The 25,216-nt window shown below is 35.4% G+C and overlaps 5 protein-coding genes across 15 annotated transcripts; 4 read left to right on the forward strand and 1 right to left on the reverse strand.

Moving 5' to 3' along the window:
- The first annotated feature begins 119 nt into the window (after nt 1-119).
- Nucleotides 120-6,492, forward strand: LOC145969346 (mitochondrial glycine transporter). The gene is given in 10 exon segments (XM_083095391.1): nt 120-531; nt 1,762-1,993; nt 1,996-2,019; nt 2,022-2,068; nt 4,045-4,163; nt 4,484-4,568; nt 4,653-4,832; nt 5,103-5,274; nt 5,564-5,820; nt 6,297-6,492. Coding segments are annotated over 10 exon segments (1,266 nt in total). The 5' UTR covers nt 120-408; the 3' UTR covers nt 6,324-6,492.
- Nucleotides 4,702-11,568, reverse strand: LOC145969344 (luc7-like protein 3). Of its 8 annotated transcripts, XM_083095385.1 has the most exons (9): nt 11,219-11,568; nt 10,522-10,770; nt 10,255-10,461; nt 9,941-10,102; nt 9,667-9,863; nt 9,474-9,559; nt 9,294-9,392; nt 9,207-9,223; nt 4,702-8,357 (listed from the first exon to the last, which is right to left on the reverse strand). In XM_083095385.1, the coding sequence occupies exons 1-7, from the start codon at nt 11,321-11,323 to the stop codon at nt 9,307-9,309; spliced, it is 1,092 nt and encodes a 363-aa protein (XP_082951511.1). In that variant the 5' UTR covers nt 11,324-11,568; the 3' UTR covers nt 4,702-8,357; nt 9,207-9,223; nt 9,294-9,306. The 8 variants fall into 8 exon arrangements, with proteins under 8 accessions (XP_082951511.1, XP_082951514.1, XP_082951512.1 ...); XM_083095388.1 differs by lacking the exon at nt 9,207-9,223 and having other exon boundaries at nt 4,702-7,088; XM_083095386.1 differs by lacking the exon at nt 9,207-9,223.
- A 12-nt stretch (nt 11,569-11,580) lies between these two features.
- Sec71 (ADP ribosylation factor guanine nucleotide exchange factor Sec71) lies at nt 11,581-19,554 on the forward strand. The gene is made up of 15 exons (XM_083095381.1): nt 11,581-11,686; nt 11,756-11,883; nt 12,223-12,554; nt 12,645-12,946; nt 13,026-14,365; nt 14,499-14,939; nt 15,122-15,399; nt 15,619-15,993; nt 16,077-16,578; nt 16,669-16,964; nt 17,083-17,255; nt 17,396-17,616; nt 17,706-17,909; nt 18,015-18,595; nt 18,855-19,554. The coding sequence occupies exons 4-15, from the start codon at nt 12,823-12,825 to the stop codon at nt 19,399-19,401; spliced, it is 5,082 nt and encodes a 1,693-aa protein (XP_082951507.1). The 5' UTR covers nt 11,581-11,686; nt 11,756-11,883; nt 12,223-12,554; nt 12,645-12,822; the 3' UTR covers nt 19,402-19,554.
- A 1,782-nt stretch (nt 19,555-21,336) lies between these two features.
- Nucleotides 21,337-23,963, forward strand: Wrnexo (WRN RecQ like helicase). Of its 4 annotated transcripts, none has more exons than XM_083093107.1 (6): nt 21,337-21,513; nt 21,994-22,145; nt 22,765-22,989; nt 23,242-23,383; nt 23,496-23,597; nt 23,823-23,963. In XM_083093107.1, exons 1-6 carry the CDS (start codon nt 21,388-21,390, stop codon nt 23,871-23,873), a joined length of 798 nt encoding a protein of 265 aa, XP_082949233.1. In that variant the 5' UTR covers nt 21,337-21,387; the 3' UTR covers nt 23,874-23,963. The 4 variants fall into 4 exon arrangements, with proteins under 4 accessions (XP_082949233.1, XP_082949234.1, XP_082949235.1 ...); XM_083093108.1 differs by having other exon boundaries at nt 21,338-21,513; nt 21,997-22,145; XM_083093109.1 differs by lacking the exon at nt 21,337-21,513 and adding an exon at nt 21,604-21,891.
- A 32-nt stretch (nt 23,964-23,995) lies between these two features.
- Nucleotides 23,996-24,773, forward strand: Lipt2 (Lipoyl(octanoyl) transferase 2). The gene has a single exon (XM_083093112.1). The coding sequence runs from the start codon at nt 23,996-23,998 to the stop codon at nt 24,701-24,703; it is 708 nt and encodes a 235-aa protein (XP_082949238.1). The 3' UTR covers nt 24,704-24,773.
- The last annotated feature ends 443 nt before the right edge of the window (nt 24,774-25,216 follow it).

The raw sequence follows: 25,216 nt of genomic DNA on the forward strand, positions 1-25,216 counted from the left end.
CAATCATGTTCGATTACTACTTAGCAGTCGAGTGAAGCGTTTGATTGACCAATCAGGTTAAAAATCTTTACTCCTTTTGTCCTGATTGGTCAATCAAACGTTTCAAAGCATCCAGTGTCTCCCCAACCGTAGCCAAAATAAGATAGATGTATTTATAATATTAGAGAGAAAGAGAGGAAACACAAAAAGTGTAAAAGGAGTAAATTTAATGAAAACACTTTTTTTTATACAACATTGATTGATGAATTACGAAATAAGTATCTCGTGATCGCAGCCATGTTGCTCTATCGAAAACGATTACGCAAGTCATATTGAATTAATATTTATAAGAGACAAAAAACTTGCCTCTCTCATTTCACAGAGATAATCCAGAGCACGAAAACAAGAATAACGTGACGCAAAACAATAATGTCGCGATCGTTGCCTAATAGCCCTTATCAGTCCACGGCCACTTTTTCATCATGCGACCTCCATCACCTCCATCGTCGTAAGCCTCACGTTTTGGTCACTATTTCGTCCTCCATTGATTCGGTACGAAAGTATATTCCATTAAATCGAATTTTTTTATGCTTATTGTTAGTACGACTCTACCGATCTTTTTTTATAAAGATGCTTTTTGTCGATTCTTTTGCGAGTGATACACACCTGTCCGTTTGAATTGTTATATCGTCATCGAGAGATTGCTGTAACTAATTCGATTGCAATTCAATTTCTCGTACTATTGTTACGAAAAAAAAATGGAGCTTTTGTTTCGATCGACCCGAGTCGTCGCGAATAAAAATTAATCGCGTTCCTTGTCAATTTTCTGTTGATGCAGACGCATAGTAGATAAGAAGTCTACTTCCTTCGAAACTACAAGATCATTTTTGCTCGTTGATGAATTTTAAATTTCTTGAAATATAAATTTTAACTTGTTTAATTTTGTGTTTTCTTTTAAAATCAGGATGTATCTTTTTTCTGTTTTAAATACGAGAAGAAAGCAGCTACAATGGGCGAACCTTGTGATTAACCTTGGAAAATCGTTTATAGATTCTTTGATTAATTATGTAATGATAACTGTAATATAATGAAAGAAAAATAAAATAGAAATAAGAAATGTAGAAACGAAATATTTAAGTTTTAAAATAAGATGCTTTAGAAACAGACTTGAGAGAAAAACATATTTATGATGAAATGATTGATTATGCAACAACTGCAATTCTTTCATTGGCCTCATTTGATTAATTTTCTAAACATTTTGAAAGTTCGCTGCTGTTATTATTCCAAATTACTCTGTTATCATCAGTGACTATTTTTTCGATACATATTGCGTAATTGCAATTTCAGTTCTTTTTATTCTGTTTTGCTATACATACATTTATTTTCTCATGTATCGTATATACTTAATTTATTCCAATAATAAACAATTTCCTAAATAAATTGTATGAGAAGTTCAGATAGATAGAATTTTAATGCTTTTGAAGAAGCAGAGATCTAAATTTGATCAAATGAAAATAATGTCGCTTCTTGTATTTCCATTTTTTTTCCAATTCATGAAAATATGTGTAAAATATTTGCAATCTGCATTTTACCTCACAACTTCAATCTCGCAACTACAATTACAAATGCTTTGTTAGTGACGCTGTAATTGTACATGCTTTTATACATTCTTTTCATAACTACTCTCTACCTCTTATCATTCTATTTTCGATACAATTTGGTTTCTTTTCAATCTTTCTGTAAAATTTCTCGACGTTTAATTTTTTCATTTCACAAATACAGTCGAATTCAGCTAAAAGAGAACACGTCCAATCTGATCATTCCGGATCTCTTTGTAAAAGCTGGAAGATTTCCATGAGAAATGATTCAGACTATTATCATCGCGCAAAGAAACAGCAGGGTCATCGAATGAGGACTATACCGATTGACCTATGCCAGCATCAAAGTACATCACGTTTTCAAATAAAGTCACGTTTAAATCACGTTTCAACAGCTGATAAGCTTGGCCTTTTTATCCATATGGACATGCCCCGATATGCAGAGTCACCCGATTGACCTCGAGAGTGTCGAAACGAAGATAAACGAGGATGTAAGTAAAGCTTGCTTCTAAAGGTGACTCAGTATCTAGCCAGCATTGAACACGATTGTATAGAGAGAAATTTCTCCCTCACTGCTTCCCTGTCTCTACAAAACAACATTGTTTTATTTTTTAATTATTGATGAAATTATTAAAAATCAATAGGAGTGGAAAATCAATATAGCTGGGAGGAATCAAATCAGATCACTGCTAGAGAAATTCTGGAATAGTATTTTCTTAATTATAACTGCATTTTTTTAAATAACACTTTAAATGTAATTCTTTCTTTGAACGTGTAGGGATTTGAAATCCTCGTAATAGTGAATATAAGTTTCTAAATTGTTGGTCTACTATGGAAGCTCTGGGCTGTGTAAGTATTTTGAATTGTGAATCATTTTTATTCGAAACTAATGTAAAATACATTGCTAGGCAATCTGATTGGTTGAGTATCTTGAATGATATTAAGCTTTATTGTATATGCATTAACAGCTATAGAAAAACAATTATGTTAGTAAAAAAAATGAGTTAAAAATTATACATATTGATGATACATGCAATTGTTATGAATGCAATGTAACAACAGATGCATTGTTTTAATTGATATGATGGAAAAGATCTAAAATGTACTTATATATGTGCTTTGCATTATGTCTCTATAATTTCAAACAAATTGAAAATATTAATCTATTAATATAATCTATTCAAACAGTTTTATCATGTTCTTTAGTTGATATATATTTATTAAATCTTATATAGTGGATAAAAAAAATATCTAAAGAGAGAGAGAGAGAGAGAGAGAGAAATCCTGTTCTTTTTAGGACAATTTTATAAGAGTAACAACAAAATGTTTTATTCAATATGTGTTGCAAAATTATTTCAAAAATATGATAGGTGCAAATATATTTTGTTATTTGCTGTATTTCTTTGGGAAAAGAAGATACATTTTATTTTTAATATTTTTGCAGTGACAAAACAAAATAATCTGTATAGCACATTCAAAAGTATATTTCTCTATTATTATTTTTTTCCTTCTTGTGCAGTTCTTGGAATAACTTTATAGTGAGATTAGATAAGTAACTTATATAGATTATTGATTAGACTGATTAGTAAGTCACTGATTAAAAAATTATCAAAGAAATTTGTTCGACAATTTAATGATAAATAACAGTAACTTATACAAAGAAATTTTTATTGAATCGCTAATGGCTCATTGTAATAAATATTCCATGAAAATGGCTTTCTGCAACAAAATAATTAAAAAATATATTTATGTATCTTGAAGGTTGCTTGAAAATTGGTTGAAAATTATCAACCAAAAAATTATCGATTGCAAATTTTTTTATAAATGACTAGGATCATCCTATATAATGTTGTGCGTCACGAAAGATTTCATTATTGAAATTCGCGAACTTTCCAGAAAATACGAGAGATAAGACGACCAAGATAAACTGTCGGTTAGACAATTTACAAATAACATCCGACACGCGCGGATGACAAATTTATTGACAAGGAAGTTTATTAATCTTTTAAAATTTCATTTTTTTGTCTTCTTTTATTTATGAGAAAGGAACAAAATAAATAGATTTTTTGTGTAGCATAAGATGTAATTCTTTGAAAATATTGTTAATCATTAAGATAAATTGTGCAATGCACACACTATTAAAAAAAATATGTATCACATAAATAACTCATGACGATAACCCCGGAGTCATCCTCGTTTGATAACGCGCGACCAAGATCGTCTTGTCGCACGAGTGCAAATTCACTCACGTGCAATGAGATAGCCGTACATTAATTCGTGTTTGAGCAAATATTGCATTAAAGTTGATATTGGACATATGTATTTGAAAACTTTGAATGTACTTTGAAGATTCTCGATACTTTCATTGAATTAGAAAAATTTATTTGCGAAATTAAAGGAGCTATAATTCGCAGACACTACAAGTCCGAATGTATGTTTTTCATGATTTTCTCTTGTGTGTTTGCAGTATTCGATTTTAAAATCTTTCCTGGCAGGCTCGTTTTCCGGGACGTTCTCCACGATTCTTTTCCAACCACTGGATTTGGTGAAGACTAGGCTTCAAAGTAGAGTCAATGTCTCCATCGAGTAAGATTAACATTCTGTAAAATAAAATTTGTAGTCAAACTTTATTTTTAACAAATACATAATCAGAATCTTTATTAGTTCAAAATTCTTAAGATAAAGTTTATAATTTAATCTTTCAAGGGATTTGAGAGAAAGAAAGAGATATTTATTAATATTCTAGTCATTCAAAATTTAGGTTTTAAAAAATTATAAACTTAATTTATATAATTTTGTTGATTAATTGACTTTGATCAGTTGATTTTAAATTTTAACATATATTTCTAAACATTGATATTTATTAACTAATTACCAATTATATCTTCTATACTTCTCCGGAATAGATCGCCGAGAAATGGAATGTTGGGCACGGTGGCAAACATTGTTCAAAAAGAGAATGTCTTCGGACTTTGGAAGGGCATGACGCCGGTAAGATGTCCTTTGTTCTGAAGGATTAATTTGTAATTGGATATTGAACTCGCATCGATAACGATTACAAATGTTAATTTGCAGTCGATAACCAGGGTAATTCCCGGTGTGGGTCTATATTTCTCATCATTACATTGGCTGAAACACGCCTTTGATTTGGAAGAACCATTGACGGCCCTGCAGGCGATTTCCTTAGGCATCACCGCACGCTCTATGTCCGGCGCTTTGCTGATTCCCATTACTGTCGTCAAGACGCGATTTGAGGTACGATTAATAGAAAGGATATGTGACAAAAATATATAAGAGAGGGTGAGAAAAATATTGAGAAGAGAGTAATGAAGAACGAAAAGAAATTTTAAAGCAAGAAAAGAGAAAGGACATTTTTGCAAGTAATTGCGCTTAGTGTAGTATAATATTAAAATAAGAATTTAAATATTTCAAATAGAGAAGTTTAATATGATTGCTATGACTTGCGCAAAATAAAATTTGAGCCGATTTTAACCGATTCCCGACTATATTAACATAATTTTACAGAGCGGCGTTTACAAGTATAATGGTATCAGCGAGGCTCTGAGATTGATTTACAAACAAGAAGGAATGAGAGGTTTATCTAGTGGACTGGTACCTACCCTTCTACGGGACGCGCCTTACAGCGGTTTATATCTTATGTTTTATACACAACTGAAAAGCGTGGTTGCCAGTACAGGTATTTCTTAAATGATATTAATCTAGTAATTACTAATAATAATTATACATATATGTATATATCTGTGTGTTTTATAAAAATACACACACACACACACACACACACACATATATATATATATATAATTATTATTATTATTCATAAATATTAAGAAATGTAAATGTGTTTATAAAAAATTATATAATTACTTATATGATTTATTATAATTCCGATATTGATTCGTAATTCTTGATTTATAAAAATTTAGAGATCCTTGAAGATTACAACCTTACAAATTCTTCATTGATAGGAGCAACAGGCGATTCGCCGATACCGGTTCATTTTGGCTGCGGGATTCTCGCTGGAGTTTTAGCTTCGGTAGTCACGCAACCGCCGGACGTTGTCAAAACGAAGATGCAATTGTATCCGAATGAATTCAATGGCATTTATCATGCGACGTTTCTCGTCTACAAAAAGTACGGTGTCTTGGGGTACTTCAAAGGTATCGTTCCTAGAATGCTGAGGCGAACTTTGATGACCACTATGGCTTGGACCGTATATGAACAGGTAATTCGATCAATCGTCAAATACGAAACACGAATACGAATAATCAAATAAACAGCAAGCTTGCATCTTGTAATAACTTTAAAATTAATATTCAGAAGCTTAGCAATGAAAATAATTCTTTATGATTTTGTTAAATATAAATTTTATATCAACTTTTTCTTTACTAAATTGTAATGCATTTATTTTATTTGATTACTTTTAATTATGTAATTTATAAATCAAATAACATATTTAAATGTATCGATGTATATGATTATACTTTTATCATATGTTTTTTTTCCAATTTTGAGATTATATGACATAAGGAAACAAATGGCGCGCATGTGATGCGCGTATTTTGTAATATTCTAGTAAAATCTTATGTCTCTGATTATACATATTTTATCTGATGAGATACATTTTTTTTTAAACCGAAATTATAAATAATAAATCTGACGATAATAATTAACATGTATGTTATTACATTATGTGTTCAGGTAACGAGACGAATAGGCTTAAAATGAATGCATTATCGCTGTATGAAGTTATTTTACACCAGAAGAGGATTGTACCATGTCCAGTATTAGTATATACTATTTATATATATTATTAGTTGGCGTGAGACACAGTGTCTTTCTCTGTACCTCGCATATTTATTTATTGTAATAAATCATATATATATATTTTTCCAAAGTTATGACTGCATATTTAACGCCGCCAATTCTCTTATAAATCTTTCCTTTTCGTTCATCTTTTATATATTTTATTTTGTTATTTTCATATATTTAATATAATACAATAAGGATTTAAAAAATGACAAAATAAAAAATTCAAGACTCTTGAAATATGTTGAAAGTTGATATTTAAATCTGAATTAAATCTGTTTTAATTCCAAAATCGCACAAAGCACAACATAGAATAAAAAAAAAAAACAGAACCAATGTGCATATAGCATCATTTTATTAATTCCAAATAACAATCTTAGGAGCATTATATTATAATTGCGGCACATTAATACCGCGAGTTAATATTAGATAATTTACCTTTCTGATCGCTCTGTTTATGTATAGATGGCCTAAAATAACAATTACTCAGTACACAAGTTATTATATCAATTCCGATGTTTCTCAAAAATTTTATTCCTTCGTCCGTGTATTCTCTCTATCCCTCCCTCTCTCTCTTATCACCGTTAAGATTATATAAAATCTTTACCTTAACAAATACGTTAAGTGATGTCTTGATGCGCAACTTCTTATGTGAGCCTCGCACTTTGTACATCTCTCTTCTTCCTGAAAGTAGACGATCCGAGTTTTAGTAAGTGCCACTGGTTCGCGATTCGATGTAATATTCAAACATATTTCAATCATAGTTTTGTGTAGACAAAATCTTGTCCTTCTGTCGACTGTGTGTTTTACCAGCGCGCAAGGTCTTCCTCAGGGAGATTATGAATTAAATTTCGACAAAAGTGAATAAACTAACTTTTATTTAAATTGAATCTAATTTCTCCGGGAAAAAAAGTTTGTCAAATAAATATTACTTCCCTTTTATATGTATAAGGTATATTATCTTAAAAATTATTATAAAATATTTCTTTTGTTAAAAGCAGCACGATATATAGATATATATTCGTCGAGCTTTTTTTTCCTTCATTATTATTAAACGATGGTCCATCAGTCTTGCCCCTTTTAAAGATTGCGCGAATACGCTTAGTTTTATACTCTTCGCTTTTTGTACGCGAAAAGATATGATTACATCCTATACCGGTAATTTGAAGATTTCTATATTGTCTCTGAATTGTTGCCTATCTCAAAATGATTCTCGAGTTAGCCAGGGACCCGCTCAGATAAAAGAAAGCAAGAGGGGGAAGTAAATTCTCTTGGCAAAGAAGGATATACTGATGTTATCACATTCCGGCATAAATACCTCGTCAATTGCGTGGCACATGGAAGCTAGAGGTTCGTATAGTCACAGTCACACACGTTTGCAGGGCGCGCTCCAACTGCATTCGCAGTAGTGGACGAAGCTCTATGAAGCGGGCACTAAGAGAGAACTGTGTCCCCCCCACGGCGCTAAATTTCTTCTCTTTTCTCTCTCTCCCCCTTCCCTTCCCCTTCTCTCTTATCGCGCAAACTTTTACATTTTTCTTTCAACGAAGACAATTCTGTACCAGAGATGCGGAAGGGAGTAAGTCCAATTCTATCGGCTTTGTTTTTTTTCATATAACGGAAATACGTGTGACGTTTCCTTTCATGAGTACTTAACGGAAAACGCCCCGAAACGTTTCCGAAAGAGATAAGTTCTCGAATTTGATTTTATCTGAAAACAAAAACGCGATAATATATTATAATAAAGAGAAACGCTGTATTTTTACAAACAATTTGTTTTATTTTTAAATAAACAGCAGAAATTTTTATATATATATATATATATATTTATATATATGTACGTATATATGTCATCTTAGATGAGTTTCAACCTGATTGCATTTATTCACACTTATATTTAATTCATCTTGAATATGCGCGCATCCACAATTCCGGAATCTTTGCGGGCTTCTCCTGGAAAAAAACGAGTTCTTGGACTTACGCTCTTCTGCCGTTTTTCTTCGAATACAGAATTATGATCGACGAAAGCAAGCCATAGGATATACCTTCTCCCAGCTTGCTCCACAGAAAATAATCGGAATTACATATGGAAGGCAAATTTGATTTCTGCATAACGCGATTAAAGAATTTTTCACATTTTCTATTGATTCCTTTTTTATTTAATGCAAAAAAATCAAAGTTGAAAAAATAAATCCAATTTTCTCTTTCTCCAAGTTCTTTGCAATATTCTTTAGATTGTTTCAAAATTTCTTAATTATTGCTGTTTTTACGATCTTGAGGAAATTAAGATTTATAGAGTCGAGGAAATTGAATTTAGATTCATCTTGGAATCTTAATTCTTTTCGAGACAAAATTGCGATAATAGCATGATTGATATTAATTAAAGAAATTTTTATATGACTAAGCGAACAAATGTAAATTCAATTTTCTCGATTAAAAAATTAATCATTAAATTATTAATTGTTGTAAACCTTTCGTGTCTTTGCAGAGGCATTGCACAGTGATAAGTGTACCTATTATTTTTCGACCGCTATTATCCAATATTCATTCACCTAATGTACACTATTCGAATTCTGATCTTAAAGATAATGAAAGAATATGGCAAATAGTTTCATAACGTTCGACTATTCTAGCAGAAAATCAAACAGAGAGAGGTGAAGAGAGATGTTTGTTTCAGGGAGAAAGAGAGAGAGAGAGAGAGAGTGTGAAATGAACACTTGCTGTGACTCTTACGCGGTGCTTCAAACATCACAGATTATATTATCATGTATATGTATTATGTGCATCGGAATGGCAACTCACCTGGATCGAGATAGTACCTGTACAGTAATTGAGACGAATATGGTTATATTGTTTAGTGCATACCTGGCTCATTTCTCACTCACTAACCAATCAAGAGAAGTTACTTGTGACTTCGGCTTCGCGAGCGGTGTCGGCGACGATTCTGATGGTTGGAACTCCGATGATCGCGATTTCCTGTAATCATCGCTATTATTATCATCGCAATTATCGTAATTACAAAACATTTACAGCACAATAAAGATTATCAAAAATCAAATCACGGCTTACCTTTATCTCGACTATGACGTCGATAATTATCTTCGTCCCGATGATGTCTTTCTCGCGATCTACTTCTACTTCTGTGCCCAGAATTTCTATAACCAATATAATATATTCATTAGATTGACTTGTTCGAGTATCGTCGAGTGTCGGTTTAAAATATAATAAAAAAAAATAATTTAACACTTGAAGAGATATTCACCTATGACTGCTAGAGTCGTGACGATTTTTATCGTCGTCCATTCGCCTGCTTCGACGTTTGTCCCTATCTCTGTCGCGATCTCTATCTCTGTCACCATCTCTCCGCCGCCTGTCAAGCTCTTCATTCGCTCGCGCTCTTTGTTTCCGCTCCTCCTCCCTTCTCTGCTCCTTTTCGTCCCGCGCTTTTTCGCGTTTGTTCTAAACGATTTTAATTTCATTTTCAGTTTCAAAGACATATCTAATGTTGAAAAAAATGTACAAAAATCTATTTTCACCATAATTTCTTGAAGAGCGCTCTTCAGTCTTGCATAACCCACATGCTGTTTTCCCATTAAATGATCGTCGATCCGTTGCTGGGCGTCGCCTACGATGAGGAACGCGCCGCATACGTCGCACACTTCCATCTGTTTCTCCTGCGCGGCCGCTAGTTCAGCAGTCTACAAACGAATTTCATAAAATTAACATAAATGCAAAGCATCATATCCACTATTTTTCATTAAATCTCTTTCAATAAATTATAATCTAAAATTTATTACAGATTATAATTGTAACTTTTACAACTTGAGAAATTATCCATCTATATACTCACTTGATTGTAATGGCTATTGTCATTGGATTTCCTTAGGGTTTCGCGCTCGTCCTTTAATTGGTCGCAAAGACGCATTAGGCCCTGCGCCTCCTCCACATTACCTCGAATTCCGCTCTGTTCGGCCTCTTCCACTAATTTATTTATCTTCTCTGTCAACAGAGCAATCTGCTCCTCGTTCCTTTGCGTTTGCGCCGGGGTTAACGTCGGCTATATACAAAACATTGAATTATAATTTTTATACTTGTAATCTTCTAATGAAAAACTTACCGCTTCTGTTCTTCCAATCAGTGCCAATCGTTGCTTTCCCTTGATGATTTTTCGCTCCACTTCGTTCAACATACTTTGACAGTACCTAATAAATTCGTCCTCGTATTGTTGCTTACGGTACGAATATGGAGCCTTTTCGAACAATTCCCTAGCTTCATCGTCGTGCACCTTGGGACATGCGCCCAAGTCTGCTCTCGTATTAACAAATAGATCATGAGGACAGAACTTTACCAAATACAGCTTGCAAAACTAAAACACAAGGAATCTTTGATGAATTCGAATGGAAAAAACATACATTAGTAAAGCATAGATTAGTAAAGATATATGTATACGATCAAAGTGCAACACGTAAAAATAATGCCTGTATTCAGAATCTTTATATTACATTAGGAAAAATAACTGTAAACTGTATTTATTTTTTTTCCTCGATATTCTCTACATCTTACAATGCTTAAACTATAAAAATCTAATAAACGATACGATTAATCCCTGACATTTGTAACGACTAGTAAATGACTTTTCACACTCGTAATTGTCTTTGATCATACGCGTCTTCAATTCCAACGGAGATAAAGAATAAAAAAAAATGTTCTCGTCAAAGTAAAGGGTTAACAATGGGGCGCTTGAAAAATTTTGCGCAAAAAAACAAGTGAAAGTGTTTAAAGGGTGCACATTTAGCACCGGATGACGGGCTCACCTCGGGGTCCTCCCAGTTGAGCTCTTTGGGCTTCTCGTTGGGCAAAACGTTTCTGTTTCTGCCCATGAGCTCGTCGAGCAACGCGGCGGCCGCGGCGGCGGCCATCTTGTTTCGGTCGCACCACGATCGCACGACGATCGTCGCGAGCCGCGCGCGGAGAGATCGCGAGGAGAAAAACTCGGCGGCGAGGAAACCGCGTCGAGCGTGACTGTAACTCGACGTGGAGATGACAAAGATGAATGGAAAACAGAGATTTCGACGGAACGCGTGCAATCTCGGGACTCGCGATGACAAACACGATCGCGACAATTGCAAAGCGAAACTACGAACTGTACCGCCAGCTGGCGTTGTTGCGGTGAACAGTTTGAACAGCTGAACCGGAGCCAATCTGGCGTTCATCCAGACGGACGAATCTTCGCTCGTATTATTCCGATAAATTTTCGAACATAATCCTCGACGGACTCTAAGGTAATCCCTAGTACTGATAGAAGATTCCTGTGTATTTCTTTTATGGTAATTTTAGATTCCAATTTTCAGTTGCACACGCGCAAGCGCATAGAGTTGATATAGGTCGGGTTTTTTGCGCATGCGTGTTGATGATGACGACAGTGACGTATATTGGGAGCGCGGAAAACGATTGGCTCGAATGACAGATCAGATTAAATGTATAAAAATTCTTTAATTAAATTAATATAATTAATATATCCATATTTTTATCTATATAATATAACATGTATATAAGGTCCGAATTCATAGTCGTTTCTCAAATCTTAAGACTAGAGAATTTCTTAAATCTATCCTAATGCGACCATTTCATTGGTTGAATAAGATAGCTCAACCAATGAAATGGTCGTATTAGGATAGATTTAAGAAATTCTCTAGTCTTAAGATTTGAGAAACGACTATGAATTCGGACCTAAGTCTTTGTAAAAGGAGCTACTATCAATATAAATATTTAAGCAATTTTTTAGCGAACAGGGACACATCTTTTTTTATTTGTCTAGGTACTTTATTGATACCGCGCATGCGCCATAAATCCGATTCCTGACATTGCCAACACTGAAGCGCTCGTGGTGACACGCTGTCGCGTGAAGTTAACCGCGCAAGGGAAGTTCGAGGCTCGAGGTTCGAGGTCACCTTTATCCGCAGTTACGTTCAAGCAGTCTCGTTGTGAGCGACAGCGAGCGTGAGTTGCGAGTGTGAGTGTGAGTCAGTGAGTGCGGTTGACGTCTATTCGGAGATACACCGACGAGCGATGTTGTAAACCGTTTTCGAAGAAACCGCATCGCCGCGGTGCTCTTATCAAGAGGTTGAAGATTGTCATCTCCTCGCGTAGGTGAGTAATTTCGTACTTTCTGCTCGCGCAGAGTTTTACTTGGCCACTTTATTCTATTGCCAGCAATCATTGACGTTCTCGAATTTACAGCGAGGAGTTACATATAGGATAAAAATTGAACGCGGCGAGAGATGTTGGCGAGCAGCCAGATGGACGTTCGAGAAAGTCACATGTATAGCTGTTTGCTAGCTCGCTTTGATGTTGACACTTTGAGGTACAAACATTAAACGAGTACAGATTCTCCACCGCGACGTGGGGAGTGGTGACGATGCAAAATAACTCCAAAACCAGAGAAATGTTTATCGTCCGAGCTTTGGAGAAGATATTGGCTGATCGAGATGTCAAGAGATCGCATCTCTCGCAGCTCAGGAAATCTTGCGAATCCGCGCTTGGTAAGAACTCAAAGATTCTTCAAAGAGTAACAACATGGTAGTAATAACATAGTTGTGTTTACTTGTTTTCATCTTGCAGAGGACCTCCGCAATGAGATCAAAGAGGTGCCGGTCGTACAAGGTGAAGAGGTGACCTCGAATGCCCTTCCGCAGCCCAAAAGCGACTCGAATGTTATTACCGCGGAAAAGTATTTCTTACCGTTCGAATTGGCATGCCAGAGCAAGTCGCCGCGGATTGTAGTGACCGCGCTGGACTGCCTGCAAAAGTTGATCGCGTACGGTCATCTCACTGGGAATGTGCCCGATTCGACAGAGCCGAACAAGTTGTTAATTGTGCGTATTGTTGAAACGATCTGCGGTTGCTTCACCGGCCCACAGACCGACGAGGGTGTGCAGCTGCAGATCATCAAAGCTCTACTGACTGTGATGACGAGCCAGCATGTGGAGGTGCACGAAGGCACGGTATTATTGACGATCCGTACTGTTTATAATGTTTACTTAGCGTCGCGCAATTTGGTGAACCAAACGACCGCTCGGGCAACTCTCACGCAAATGATCAGTGTAATCTTTGCACGAATGGAGACGCAGGCCGAGGAGGAGAATGTGAGAATCGACGGGGAACATCAACAACAAGAGGCTGCTGTTGTGGCGAACGGTGAGGCCGAGGCCGAAGTAAACGCGGAGAATGCCTCTGACATTGTAGATCCTCAAACGATTGTCAAGGGTATCCTAGACGATGTGGTGAATTCTGTGGTACCGTTGGAAGAGGAAGTTAATCTGGAAAATGGTGGTCCGGAAGACAACGGCGACGAGGCGACCGCCGAGAATGACAACATGGTCACCGCCAAATTCACTCATGTGCTGCAAAAGGATGCATTTCTCGTTTTTCGTGCTCTCTGCAAACTGTCTATGAAACCGCTACCGGATGGCACACCCGATCCGAGATCGCACGAGCTTCGATCCAAAATTTTGTCGCTGCAGTTGCTCCTAGGAATTCTGCAGAACGCTGGGCCGGTACTGCGCTCTAACGAGATGTTTGTCATCGCTATTAAGCAGTATCTGTGCGTCGCATTGTCTAAAAATGGCGTATCCTCAGTGCCAGAGGTGTTTGAACTCTCGCTGGCGCTATTCCTGGCGTTACTTGCACGTTTTAAAGTGCATCTCAAGATGCAGATCGAAGTATTCTTCAAAGAGATCTTCATGAACATTCTCGAGACCTCCAGCAGTTCCTTCGAGCATAAATGGATGGTCATACACGCGCTTACGAGAATTTGCGCAGACGCCCAAAGTGTTGTTGATATTTACGTTAATTACGACTGTGATCTCTCTGCGGCGAATCTTTTCGAACGACTTGTCAATGATCTCTCTAAGATCGCTCAGGGTCGCCAAGCCTTGGAACTCGGCGCGTCACCGAATCAGGTGCGTTGCAAGCGATAAAAGATTATTCTAAATAAAAGGTAAAAGAGAAAATAAAATAGATGGTTATTAAAAAAAGAGGATACTTTATCGAGAAACACTAGCTTTTTCTAATAGTAGCGTCTTGCTGTTCCAGGAAAAATCCATGCGCATTCGGGGTCTCGAGTGTCTCGTATCCATCCTGAAGTGCATGGTAGAATGGAGTAGAGATTTGTATGTGAACCCGAGCGTGCCAGCAGATCAGCAGTCACTCTCGGATCCACCAGATCCAGCGCCGGAGACCCCGCTGCCGCGCTATGGCAGCGCTGGCAGTCTCTCATCGGCCAATTCCAGTCTGGTCGGTAACAAGGAAGTACCGGACTCGCCGGAACAATACGAAGTACAGAAGCAGCAGAAGGAAGTATGGGAAACTGGCATCGAAATTTTCAGCCGGAAACCCGGTAAGGGTGTGCAGTACCTGCAGGAACAGGGACTACTCGGCACCTCACCGGAAGACGTAGCCAGATGGTTGCACCTGGACGAGCGGCTTGATAAAACGGCCATCGGTGATTTTTTGGGTGATCATAATCATAATCAGGTAATAGAAAAAGATACGTAAAGATTATACAAATTATATGTGACAATATTTGATAACAATCGTCGGACAATAATTATATTTCGATCATCTATCAAATCAATTTAGAATATCATTTTAATTTTTCTATATAATCAATTACAGTATAATGTAACAAAATCTGACGAATTATTTTGTTCGTGCAGGTAATGTATCATTACATCGATCAGATGAACTTTGCTGAGCGCGATTTAGTAACTGCGCTGAGATACTTTCTGGAAGGTTTTCGACTACCTGGTGAGGCGCAGAAGATTGACCGGCTAATGGAAAAGTTTGCCAGTCGCTATTGTGAATGCAATCCCAACAACGGCCTCTTTACTAGTGCAGACACAGCCTATGTTCTTGGTTTCTCAATCATAATGCTGACCACTGATTTGCACTCACCACAGGTTAAGAATAAGATGACCAAAGAACAGTATATCAGGTATAATACATTTTAAGCTGCTTAAATAATAAAATTGTGCGTGCATATATTCTTGTTGTATGAAAAAAGGATCTTTAGTAATATCAAATTTATAATAATATGAAGCGCGCGCTTTATATTAATTCTTTTATTATTTTCAATTTATTTTTATTGTTAATTGTTTGTGTAAGGATAAATTGAGGAAATCTTTTTTTATGTTATCTTTGTTCGTCTGTCCAGGCTTAACCGACGTATCAGCGACAATGAGGATCTTCCCGAGGAATACCTTTCTAGGATCTATGATGAAATCGCCGGTAACGAAATCAAGATGAAGTCAAATCCCAACAACAACCGGCTTGCCGGCAAACAATTAATCTCCAGCGAGAAGAAGCGACGATTGTTATGGAATATGGAGATGGAGGTGATTTCTACAGCAGCGAAGAACCTAATGGAATCTGTCAGTCATGTTCAGACGCCGTTCACCACGGCGAAACATCTCGAACACGTGCGTCCGATGTTTAAGATGGCTTGGACGCCGTTCCTCGCGGCCTTTAGCGTCGGCCTGCAGGACTGCGATGATACAGAAATCGCGTCGCTTTGCTTGGACGGCATCAGGTAAGAGGATATTTTAGAAATGAAATCTTGCATTATCTTTCGCAACTATTTATATTATATTATTTATATAATGTTCTTTGCAGATGTGCCATTCGCATCGCTTGCATTTTTCACATGAGCCTTGAACGCGATGCCTACGTGCAAGCGCTGGCGAGATTCACTCTGCTAACAGCTAATTCCCCCATCACTGAGATGAAGGCGAAAAATATCGATACCATTAAAACTCTCATTACGGTAGCACATACCGATGGCAACTATTTAGGAAGCTCGTGGCTTGATGTCGTCAAGTGCATTTCGCAGTTGGAATTGGCACAGTTGATTGGCACTGGGGTACGACCGCAGTTGCTGGGTCCGCCGTCGAAACCGCATTTCCCGTCACCGCTGGCAAACTTTGGCAATCTTGCACATTCTGCCAGTTCGCACCAAACCAGTAATCTCAATCTGAGCTCGTTAGACCCCAGTGTAAAGGAATCAATCGGCGAGACTAGTTCGCAGAGCGTCGTCGTGGCCGTCGATCGTATCTTTACCGGTTCAACGAGACTTGACGGAGATGCCATTGTTGAATTTGTCAAAGCTCTCTGCCAGGTCTGTCTTCTTCATATTTAATTAGTGTAAAAGATTAAATATAAAATATCTTTGGTATAAAACAAAATAATAAACATTACGTTATCATAGGTCTCTCTCGAGGAGCTGGCACACCCCACACAACCCCGTATGTTCTCTCTCACAAAAATTGTTGAAATCTCATATTATAATATGGGCCGTATCAGATTGCAATGGTCTAGGATCTGGCAAGTCATCGGCGACCATTTCGACAGAGTGGGATGCAGTCCTCGGCAAGATATCGCTTTCTTTGCCGTAGATTCTCTAAGGCAGCTGGCTACAAAGTTTATTGAGAAGGGCGAATTTGCCAACTTCAGGTTTCAAAAGGATTTTCTCAGGCCATTCGAACACATCATGAAGAAGAATAGGTAATTTAACTTGATAATTTTCCTAATATTAATGACTTAATTTGATATAATTTATATTAATTACGTACCTATAATTCAATTGTATATGTGATGTGACTAATAATTTAATTTAATCCAGGTCACCTATGATCAGAGATATGGTTGTTAGGTGCGTGGCGCAGATCGTTCACTCGCAAGCACCTAATATTCGATCTGGTTGGAAAAACATCTTCAGTGTTTTTCATCATGCGGCCAGTGATCGTGACGAATCCGTCGTTGAACTGGCTTTTTCCATGACTGGCAAAATTATTAGTGGGTTATTTTTATATCTTCCGAGATGATGTTTTCCGCTGTTTTTTCCTTTTCTTATTTCGAAGATCGGTTTAAGTTAATCCGTTGATTGATTAATTTTATAGTCGTCGTTAATTCGGATTGATACAATGTGTCTATAGATGAGCTGTATGCAGAGGATTTCAGCATTATGGTGGACTCCTTCCAGGATGCTGTCAAATGCCTGAGCGAATTCGCGTGCAACGCATCTTTCCCGGACACCAGCATGGAGGCCATACGGTTGATACGTTCCTGCGCATCCTATATCGATGCGAATCCCCATCTGTTTGCCGAAGGTATGATGGACGATAGTGGGATGGTTTCCGAGGAAGATCGAGCCTGGGTAACGTTATATTCATTCGTGTATTTTTCATTCAAATTGCTCAATATTAATATATTTATCTCTATTTTTTTTCTTATTTTTTCTTTTAGGTAAGAGGATGGTTTCCATTACTGTTTGAATTATCCTGTGTGGTGAGCAGATGTAAACTGGATGTCAGGACGCGTGCGTTGACAGTACTCTTTGACGTTGTTAAAACTCATGGCGCGTCTTTCAAGCCTCATTGGTGGAAGGATCTCTTCCAGGTTCTCTTCAGAATCTTTGATAATATGAAATTGCCCGAGCAGCATACCGAGGTACGCCTTCAAAAATGAAAACTTTGCACAGAAATAAAAACAGATATACTTTTTTTTTTCTCTCTCGAAACGCTAAATGATTGGAGCATCTGTCAAATGTTACAGAAAGCCGAGTGGATGACAACAACGTGTAACCATGCGCTATACGCCATTGTAGATGTTTTCTCGCAGTTTTACGATATTTTGGGTCCCTTATTGCTGGAGCAGTTGTATTTTCAGCTTCTCTGGTGCGTTCAACAGGACAACGAGCAACTGGCCCGATCGGGCACCAACTGTTTGGAAAATCTGGTCATTAGCAACGGTATCAAGTTTGACGAGCAAACCTGGGAGAAGACTTGTCAATGCGTCTTGGATATTTTCGAGAGTACCTTGCCGTCCGCTCTTCTCACGTGGAAACCACAGTCGCCAAACAAGGAGTCCGATCTCGATGTAATCACTGGCGAATCCGATGGTCTCCATATTGGTATTCTGAAGCGGAGCAATAGCGCGCAGAGCCTGAACACTGAGTCTCTGCCAAAGGCGAAGCTCTTTTCCGCGCTGCAAATCAAGTGCGTAGTCCAGCTCGAGTTGATACAGACTATAGACAATGTTATCTTTTATCCGGCGACTTCGCGGAAGGAAGATCAGGAAAATCTGGCACTCGCACAGGCCGATATGCTGAACGGCAAATCATCAGAACTTGTAAAGTAAGTTTTATCGCTACGTTCGCATTCATTGCTTTAAAATAAGTGAAAGATATTTTTTAATCCTAAATATCTAATTAGAGAATCTGAGAATCTCTCATTGAGCATCAATACATCTATATTCATATTCTATTCAACATTTTTTAAGTTAATACTCAACTTTTATTCGATCGCTAACATACGTTTATTTATAATTTGGTAAATAAATTAGCATTTTTTTTTACTTTTTCAATACCGATAGCAATATGTATTGTTTCTGCAGAGCTAGCGCGGATCAACAAAAAGAGGAACAGGGAATGTACTGCGCTCTGACGACCAACCACCTTTTACAACTAGTAGAGTGTTTGCTACGATCACATCGCTTCGCAAAGAATTTCAATTCGAATCACGAACAACGCAACGTACTATGGAAGGCCAGTTTTCGCGGTAACGTAAAACCAAACTTGTTGAAGCAGGAAACACAGTCGCTTGCCTGCGCACTACGCATCCTCTTCAAGATGTACAGCGACGAAGCACATCGCGTAGACTGGCCCAAGGTCGAGGAACGACTGGTCGAAGTGGCATGCGAGGCTTTGGAATATTTTCTCGCACTTGCCAATGAGGCTCATCGCGAAGCTTGGACGCCGATCTTACTGCTGCTGCTTACGCGGATCCTGAAAATGAGCGACCATCGTTTCGCAGTTCACGCCTCTACTTGCTATCCCTCTCTCTGCGAGGTCATGTGCTTCGATCTCAAGCCCGAACTCAGATCGGTATTGCGTAGGTTCTTCCTCAGGATTGGACCAGTCTTCAGAATCACACAGCAGTAGTAGTTACGAGCCGGTAAGCAACGGACTATCGACGGATACTATCGTGGAATCTCTTGATTTCTAGCTCCGACTCTTTTGCGAGAAAAACGAATGTTATATGCCCATCTCGAGCCTTAATAATAAGAATGTAATTAAATGTAAAATGTGATTAGATATTTTGTCTCATGTTAAACTTTATATATAGTTTACAATCAGATTTTTGCGGCGTCAAACTTTTTTTCTTAGTGTATTCGTATCATTTTACATCGCATGCTTCATCGATTTGCTTTTATTCTTCTATGTATAGCATTACATCTAGCGCTAAATGTGACGGATTTTATTTATAGAATTTGCAGATTTCTGCATATCAATCGCGGTCAACACTAATTTGATTATATCGTGATAATAAATTTATTTTATACATATTTTAGATGCTAAAAAATTTAGCGCTAAATGTATGATGAAAATACACTATGTAAACATGTTTGCACAACGTTTATTGCAGAGATTTTTGAATCGTATGTGAACCGTTTAATGTCACATGTATGTACATATGCGTTTATATAATATAAGGGAATATATTATATAAGGGAATATATATATATATATATATATATATATATATATATGCATATATATGTACATGTATGCATATATATGTTATATGCATGCATATGTACATATGTATAAGGCAACATAAAAAGTTAAAAATTGGCAGGATATATCTTTAAAGTTACTTTTCTTTTAATGATTTTAGACGCGGTAATATTTCGTGCAATTTTTTTTTAATTTGAATTTCGTGATTTTAAATATCGCGTCCATCCTCAAAGTAAAATCTATTATTCCCGTGTTCAGTGATTTATGAGAGAATTTGACTTAAAAATTTGATCATTAATTAATTGAGAAGAAAATATTATTTTATTGCTATTGTGCATTAATTTTTATTTAAGTGAATGATAAAATTTGTAAAGAAAAGAGCAAACGACTATCACGGATTCTCATATGTCATGAGATACCGTATATGAATGTATGTATATTATAAATAATAGCAGTGAAATAGCTAGCTAGGCAGCGACAAATCTTTACAATTTGATAGAATGAGAAAAAGATTTTCTGTGTGTGTGTGTGTGTGTGTGTGTGTGTATGTATGTGCGAAAAGTAAGATGAGTGAGAGAAGAAACAAGTACTGTCAATACGTAGAAGATTTAAAGTAAACCATCTGTAAGCATGTTATCATTAATATTAGAATCATTATATATGTATATTCGTATCAGAGCAGAGGAAGAGAATATATAATATTTAAGTAATATATATAAATAATAGGACGATTAACTTTGACATCATTCAAAGTCTTATTTAAATAAATTCGAAAAAGAAATTATATATATATATATATATATATATATATATATATATATATATATATATATATATATATATATATATATTATATATTATATATATATATATATTATTTATATATATATATATATATATTATATATATATATATATATATATATATATATATATATATATATATAATTTATTGTATATACATTGCCTTTAATATAAAATGTAATTCCGGAATTTAAGCAGATCTTTTTTTTCTGCGCATGTATATTCTATCGTTTTCAGCATTTGTAGGAAATGAGAAAAAAAAATTAAATGATTTTGATTGCAATCAGGAAAACGTTAAAGCACAAATTCATGGGACGCGCGACGCTCATTTTCATAGTCAAAAGATATCACGTGACAAAAATTGACGAACTGATATCTTTCTTTTTAGTCACGTAATGTTTTGTCGAAAATGAGCGTCGAACGTCAACATGAAAAGACGCCTTTAAATACTTTGAAGCATTGACCAATCGGAATAAAGAACTTTGCACTCTTTGTTCTGATTGGTCGAACGTTTCGAAGCATTTCTAGCGCATGCCATCTATATATATAAAAGTCTATGATCTAACGTTTTCTTAATCCTAGTTATTGGACACTCGAGTATTTGAAAATGCGCAAATCGAAGGTGGATAGAATATTCAGTTGCATTTGTGTCCTACGGAATCTAAAAAAAAATAATAAAACGAAAGTGCTCCACTATCTGTTCGAGATGAACACACGTGCCAAAGAAAGAAATGTTAGTATACCTATTGTTTGGCATTTTTATTTCTTTGTTGCTTATATGTAACTTTGAGAGTAAGTTCGTAGATATGCAAAGCAGATCTTGAAATTTATCCCGAGAAGAGTTCCTAAATTGATTTATTTCGTGAATGCATTTCTATTGTGAATTAGTAGAATCTGTGAACGAAACATTCTTCGATGTTTTGAAGTCGATTTTTTTATGTTTTTATAATTGCAAACCAATCTGCGAGTTTCGCTATAGAATGTTCTTTTTTCTACTTAGACGTTAGAACATTCTCATTCGGAGACATATTTTTATAGTATGAAATTTTCCAGATATGTCATTGAAACGAATGAGAATGAGAAGATTTTAATGTATAATATAATTGTCTATGTATTTTATCTCATTCTATATTCATATCTATATATTATATTATTTAGTATTATATTAATTTAATTCTTTTTAAAATTATTTTTGATTTCTATTCTTTAACAGCAGAAATTTACACATTCAAGTATACAACACCAGTCGATAAATCAACATTACATTGATAAAACGTGTGAGAAATATCCTCCAATTGTCTTTGGAGGTTGCATTCAGTATATTACTGAATTTGTTGATTGTGCTTTTGTATGCAATAATCTCACGTGAGTATGAATCAATCATGTGAGTATGAATAAATGCACGATATTTTTAAAGAGGAAAATATGTAGATAATATTTTTTCTAATCAAGAAATATTTTTGTTGAAGCATTTAATGAAAAATTGTGGCAAGAAGAATCTTATTGAAATTAGTATTTATTATGATAAAAATATTTTTTTTTAATTTTTTTTTCGAAATTTGAAAGTTATTTATATTTTTTTAAATAAAATAATAGCTGACAGAAGTAAGAATTCGACCTTGTATCATATAACTTTCAAAAAATAATACATTTGAGAAAAACAAGATAAAACTTCCTTTTTTTGGTTTAAAAGCTCTAAATAAATTCGATAAAATTTATTTTCTTGTTATATTTCTTCCATATTGAATCAAATCATCTCTTTTTTACATATTTTTCTATATCAAAATAACAAAGTTATTGTGGAGATACTAAAGTTAAATAAAATATTTTCAATAAAAACAAAAATCTGCAATAGTATGAATGAGGACTATAGATAGAGCAAATGAAAAATGAGATAGAGCAAAAGAAAGAAAAAGAAACTATGAATTCAAAATAAAAATTTTAAAATACAAAGATTTTGATGTTTATTTATATTCTTTTTCAGAGAAGAGATAAATCGTAGCAAGGAGAAAGTTGTACCACTAGGTTTTGATCTAGAGTGGCCTTTCAGTTTCCAAACTGGCAGTGGAAAGACAGCCCTGGTACAAATTTGTCCAGACCTTAATGTGTGTTACCTCTTACATATTTATTCTTTAAATAAATTACCAGCAGCCTTCGTTGAACTTCTCTGTCATCCAAAAGTCATGCTTGTTGGTGTTAATATTAAAAAGTTAGTAATTATTATTACATAAATTATTGTTACATAATATAATATTATATAATTAATTATTTTTGGTGATAAAAGTTATGATAAAGAACTAGTTATTTAAGATCTGCAAAGTAATTTTGCGTGTTTATTTTAGGGATCAAAGATTAAACTCATCTGCTCAATTTTTTTATTTAAAATAGGACATCTTTTAATGTCAAATTATTATTACATGATTTTTTCCACACATAATATCATAAGTTTGTTATTTTACAGCGATCTACGGAAACTTGAAAGAGATTTTAAGGAGTTTCCTGCTCAGAAAATAGTGGATAATTGTTTGGACTGTGGGTCGTTTGCTAATCAACGCTTGCTGCGATCTGGTCGTTGGAGTTTAGAAAGATTGACAACTTTAGTGGTATTTTCTTATTATTTATGTATTGCTTTAACTGCAACTTGATAAAAATTAAGTAGTTGAATTAAGTTGAAGTAAAATTAAGATTGGCAGGAATTTTTTTCTGCATATTTAGTTAAAAAAGAAAATCGACAAGAATCCCGAAGTGCGGAGGAGCAAATGGCACGTACAGCCCCTCAGTGACGCTCAAAAGATTTATGCAGCCACAGATGCTTATGTATGTGTAAATTAGTCAAGTCAATACAACAATAAAAAGCATCTAAAATAATATAAAAACGAAAAAACTGAAACATTAAAATGATGAAAAGTATTTTAAAATAAAAAATAACAATATTAGAAAATTATGATCAACTTATAATGTGGAAATTAACAAAAGAAAATATTGAAGATTTAATTGCTAAAGAGCTTATAACATGTTTTTAAAATATCCATTCCTTTGCAGGTATCCCTTTTGATTTATAGAGAACTTGAAAACTATGGAGAATTAGCTTGACCTAACTGATCATGACGAGTTTATAACCAATAAAGGTTGATGATATATGAATTGATAATCAAATTCTAACGAAATTTCTCAGCTTTAAAGACTAGCTAATTCAACATCACAGAATCATCGAAATGAATCCACGAGTAAAAGTTTTATTAGCCGGTCGCTTATCATATGGGGTCGGTTTACATTTACAAAAGACTTTATCGGATTATCATCACAAACATTTAACCAAATCAGCGAATACATTAGTACTCCTAGAGCACGAACCGGTATACACGGTGGGAATACGAAAAGGAGTTTACACGGAGGCAGACGAGAAAAAGTTGAGGAGCCTCGGCGCGGATTTCTGGAAAACGAATCGTGGCGGACTTATCACCTTTCATGGACCCGGTCAACTGGTGGCTTATCCGATTCTCGATCTGAAGCAATTCCGTACAAGCATTAAATGGTACATACGCCAGGTGGAACATACGGTGATACGCGTGTGCGCCGAACTCGGCATTAAGGCCATAACTTCGCCACACACTGGAGTTTGGGTCGGCGATCGCAAAATTTGCGCAATAGGCGTCCATGGCAGCCGTTACATTACTACCCATGGCCTCGCACTCAACTGTAACATTAATCTCGGGTGGTTCGAACACATCGTACCGTGCGGTATCGAGGGCAAAGGTGTAACCAGCATTTCTAAGGAGCTAGGCACGGACATAACGGTCGACGACGTGATACCGATCTTTCGAAGCGCTTTTAGCGAGCATTTTGAATGTGAGCTAATCAATTATTCGTCCAACGAGGCTTCGCAGCTATTGCGAGACGCGCATAATGTTTTAAGAATATAATAAATAGATAATTAATCCATTTGATATTTGATTTTTAGAAATAAAGAGATTCGTGAATTTTTTTAACAAAGTTTTTCTTAATTATAGCATTGCTCTTGAGCTTGTTAAAATTCTCTCTCTTCCTTATTTCTAAATCCTTTAAAATTTCGAACTTTTAAATGCAATAAAACTTGATCAAATCAGTCCATATTGTGATTAAATATTTTTAAAAATTCGGATTATCAAAAATAGTACATTTCGTGATTAGTTGTTTTAATTTCAATTGCTTACATTGCTCTATATTTATAAATTTTGTTACATTATTTTCAAGATTTTAAAAAGTTTTAAACAAGTAAGATTAAAATCTAATTTCTTACTAATATCATTAAATTATGACGTTAAAAGCGAGAAATCGAATGAATTTTTGAAATATGTCGAAATAAATTCTTTTTACATGTTTAATTCATGATTCGATTTTCATAGATTGATATATATATATAACTATTAATAAATTATCTGAAAGTCCATTTTCGC

Source organism: Camponotus vicinus, unplaced genomic scaffold (assembly GCF_025532165.1).
Source record: "Camponotus vicinus isolate PSW18456_S1 unplaced genomic scaffold, iyCamVici1.0 SCAF_3, whole genome shotgun sequence".
NCBI lineage: Eukaryota > Metazoa > Arthropoda > Insecta > Hymenoptera > Formicidae > Camponotus > Camponotus vicinus.

Excerpts from the sequence above, each read along its gene's own strand:
- LOC145969344 (XM_083095388.1), bottom strand. The coding sequence starts at position 11,323 with ATGGCCGCCGCCGCGGCCGCCGCGTTGCTCGACGAGCTCATGGGCAGA. Across the intron at positions 10,103-10,254 it reads ACAATAGCCATTACAATCAA|ACTGCTGAACTAGCGGCCGC; the intron begins GTGAGTATATAG and ends ATTCGTTTGTAG. Across the intron at positions 9,864-9,940 it reads GCGCTCTTCAAGAAATTATG|AACAAACGCGAAAAAGCGCG; the intron begins GTGAAAATAGAT and ends AAAATCGTTTAG.
- Sec71 (XM_083095381.1), top strand. The coding sequence starts at position 12,823 with ATGCAAAATAACTCCAAAACCAGAGAAATGTTTATCGTCCGAGCTTTG. Across the intron at positions 14,366-14,498 it reads TCGGCGCGTCACCGAATCAG|GAAAAATCCATGCGCATTCG; the intron begins GTGCGTTGCAAG and ends TTGCTGTTCCAG. Across the intron at positions 17,910-18,014 it reads TGCCCGAGCAGCATACCGAG|AAAGCCGAGTGGATGACAAC; the intron begins GTACGCCTTCAA and ends CAAATGTTACAG.
- Wrnexo (XM_083093107.1), top strand. The coding sequence starts at position 21,388 with ATGCGCAAATCGAAGGTGGATAGAATATTCAGTTGCATTTGTGTCCTA. Across the intron at positions 21,514-21,993 it reads CACGTGCCAAAGAAAGAAAT|CAGAAATTTACACATTCAAG; the intron begins GTTAGTATACCT and ends ATTCTTTAACAG. Across the intron at positions 22,146-22,764 it reads TTTGTATGCAATAATCTCAC|AGAAGAGATAAATCGTAGCA; the intron begins GTGAGTATGAAT and ends ATTCTTTTTCAG.
- Lipt2 (XM_083093112.1), top strand. The coding sequence starts at position 23,996 with ATGAATCCACGAGTAAAAGTTTTATTAGCCGGTCGCTTATCATATGGG.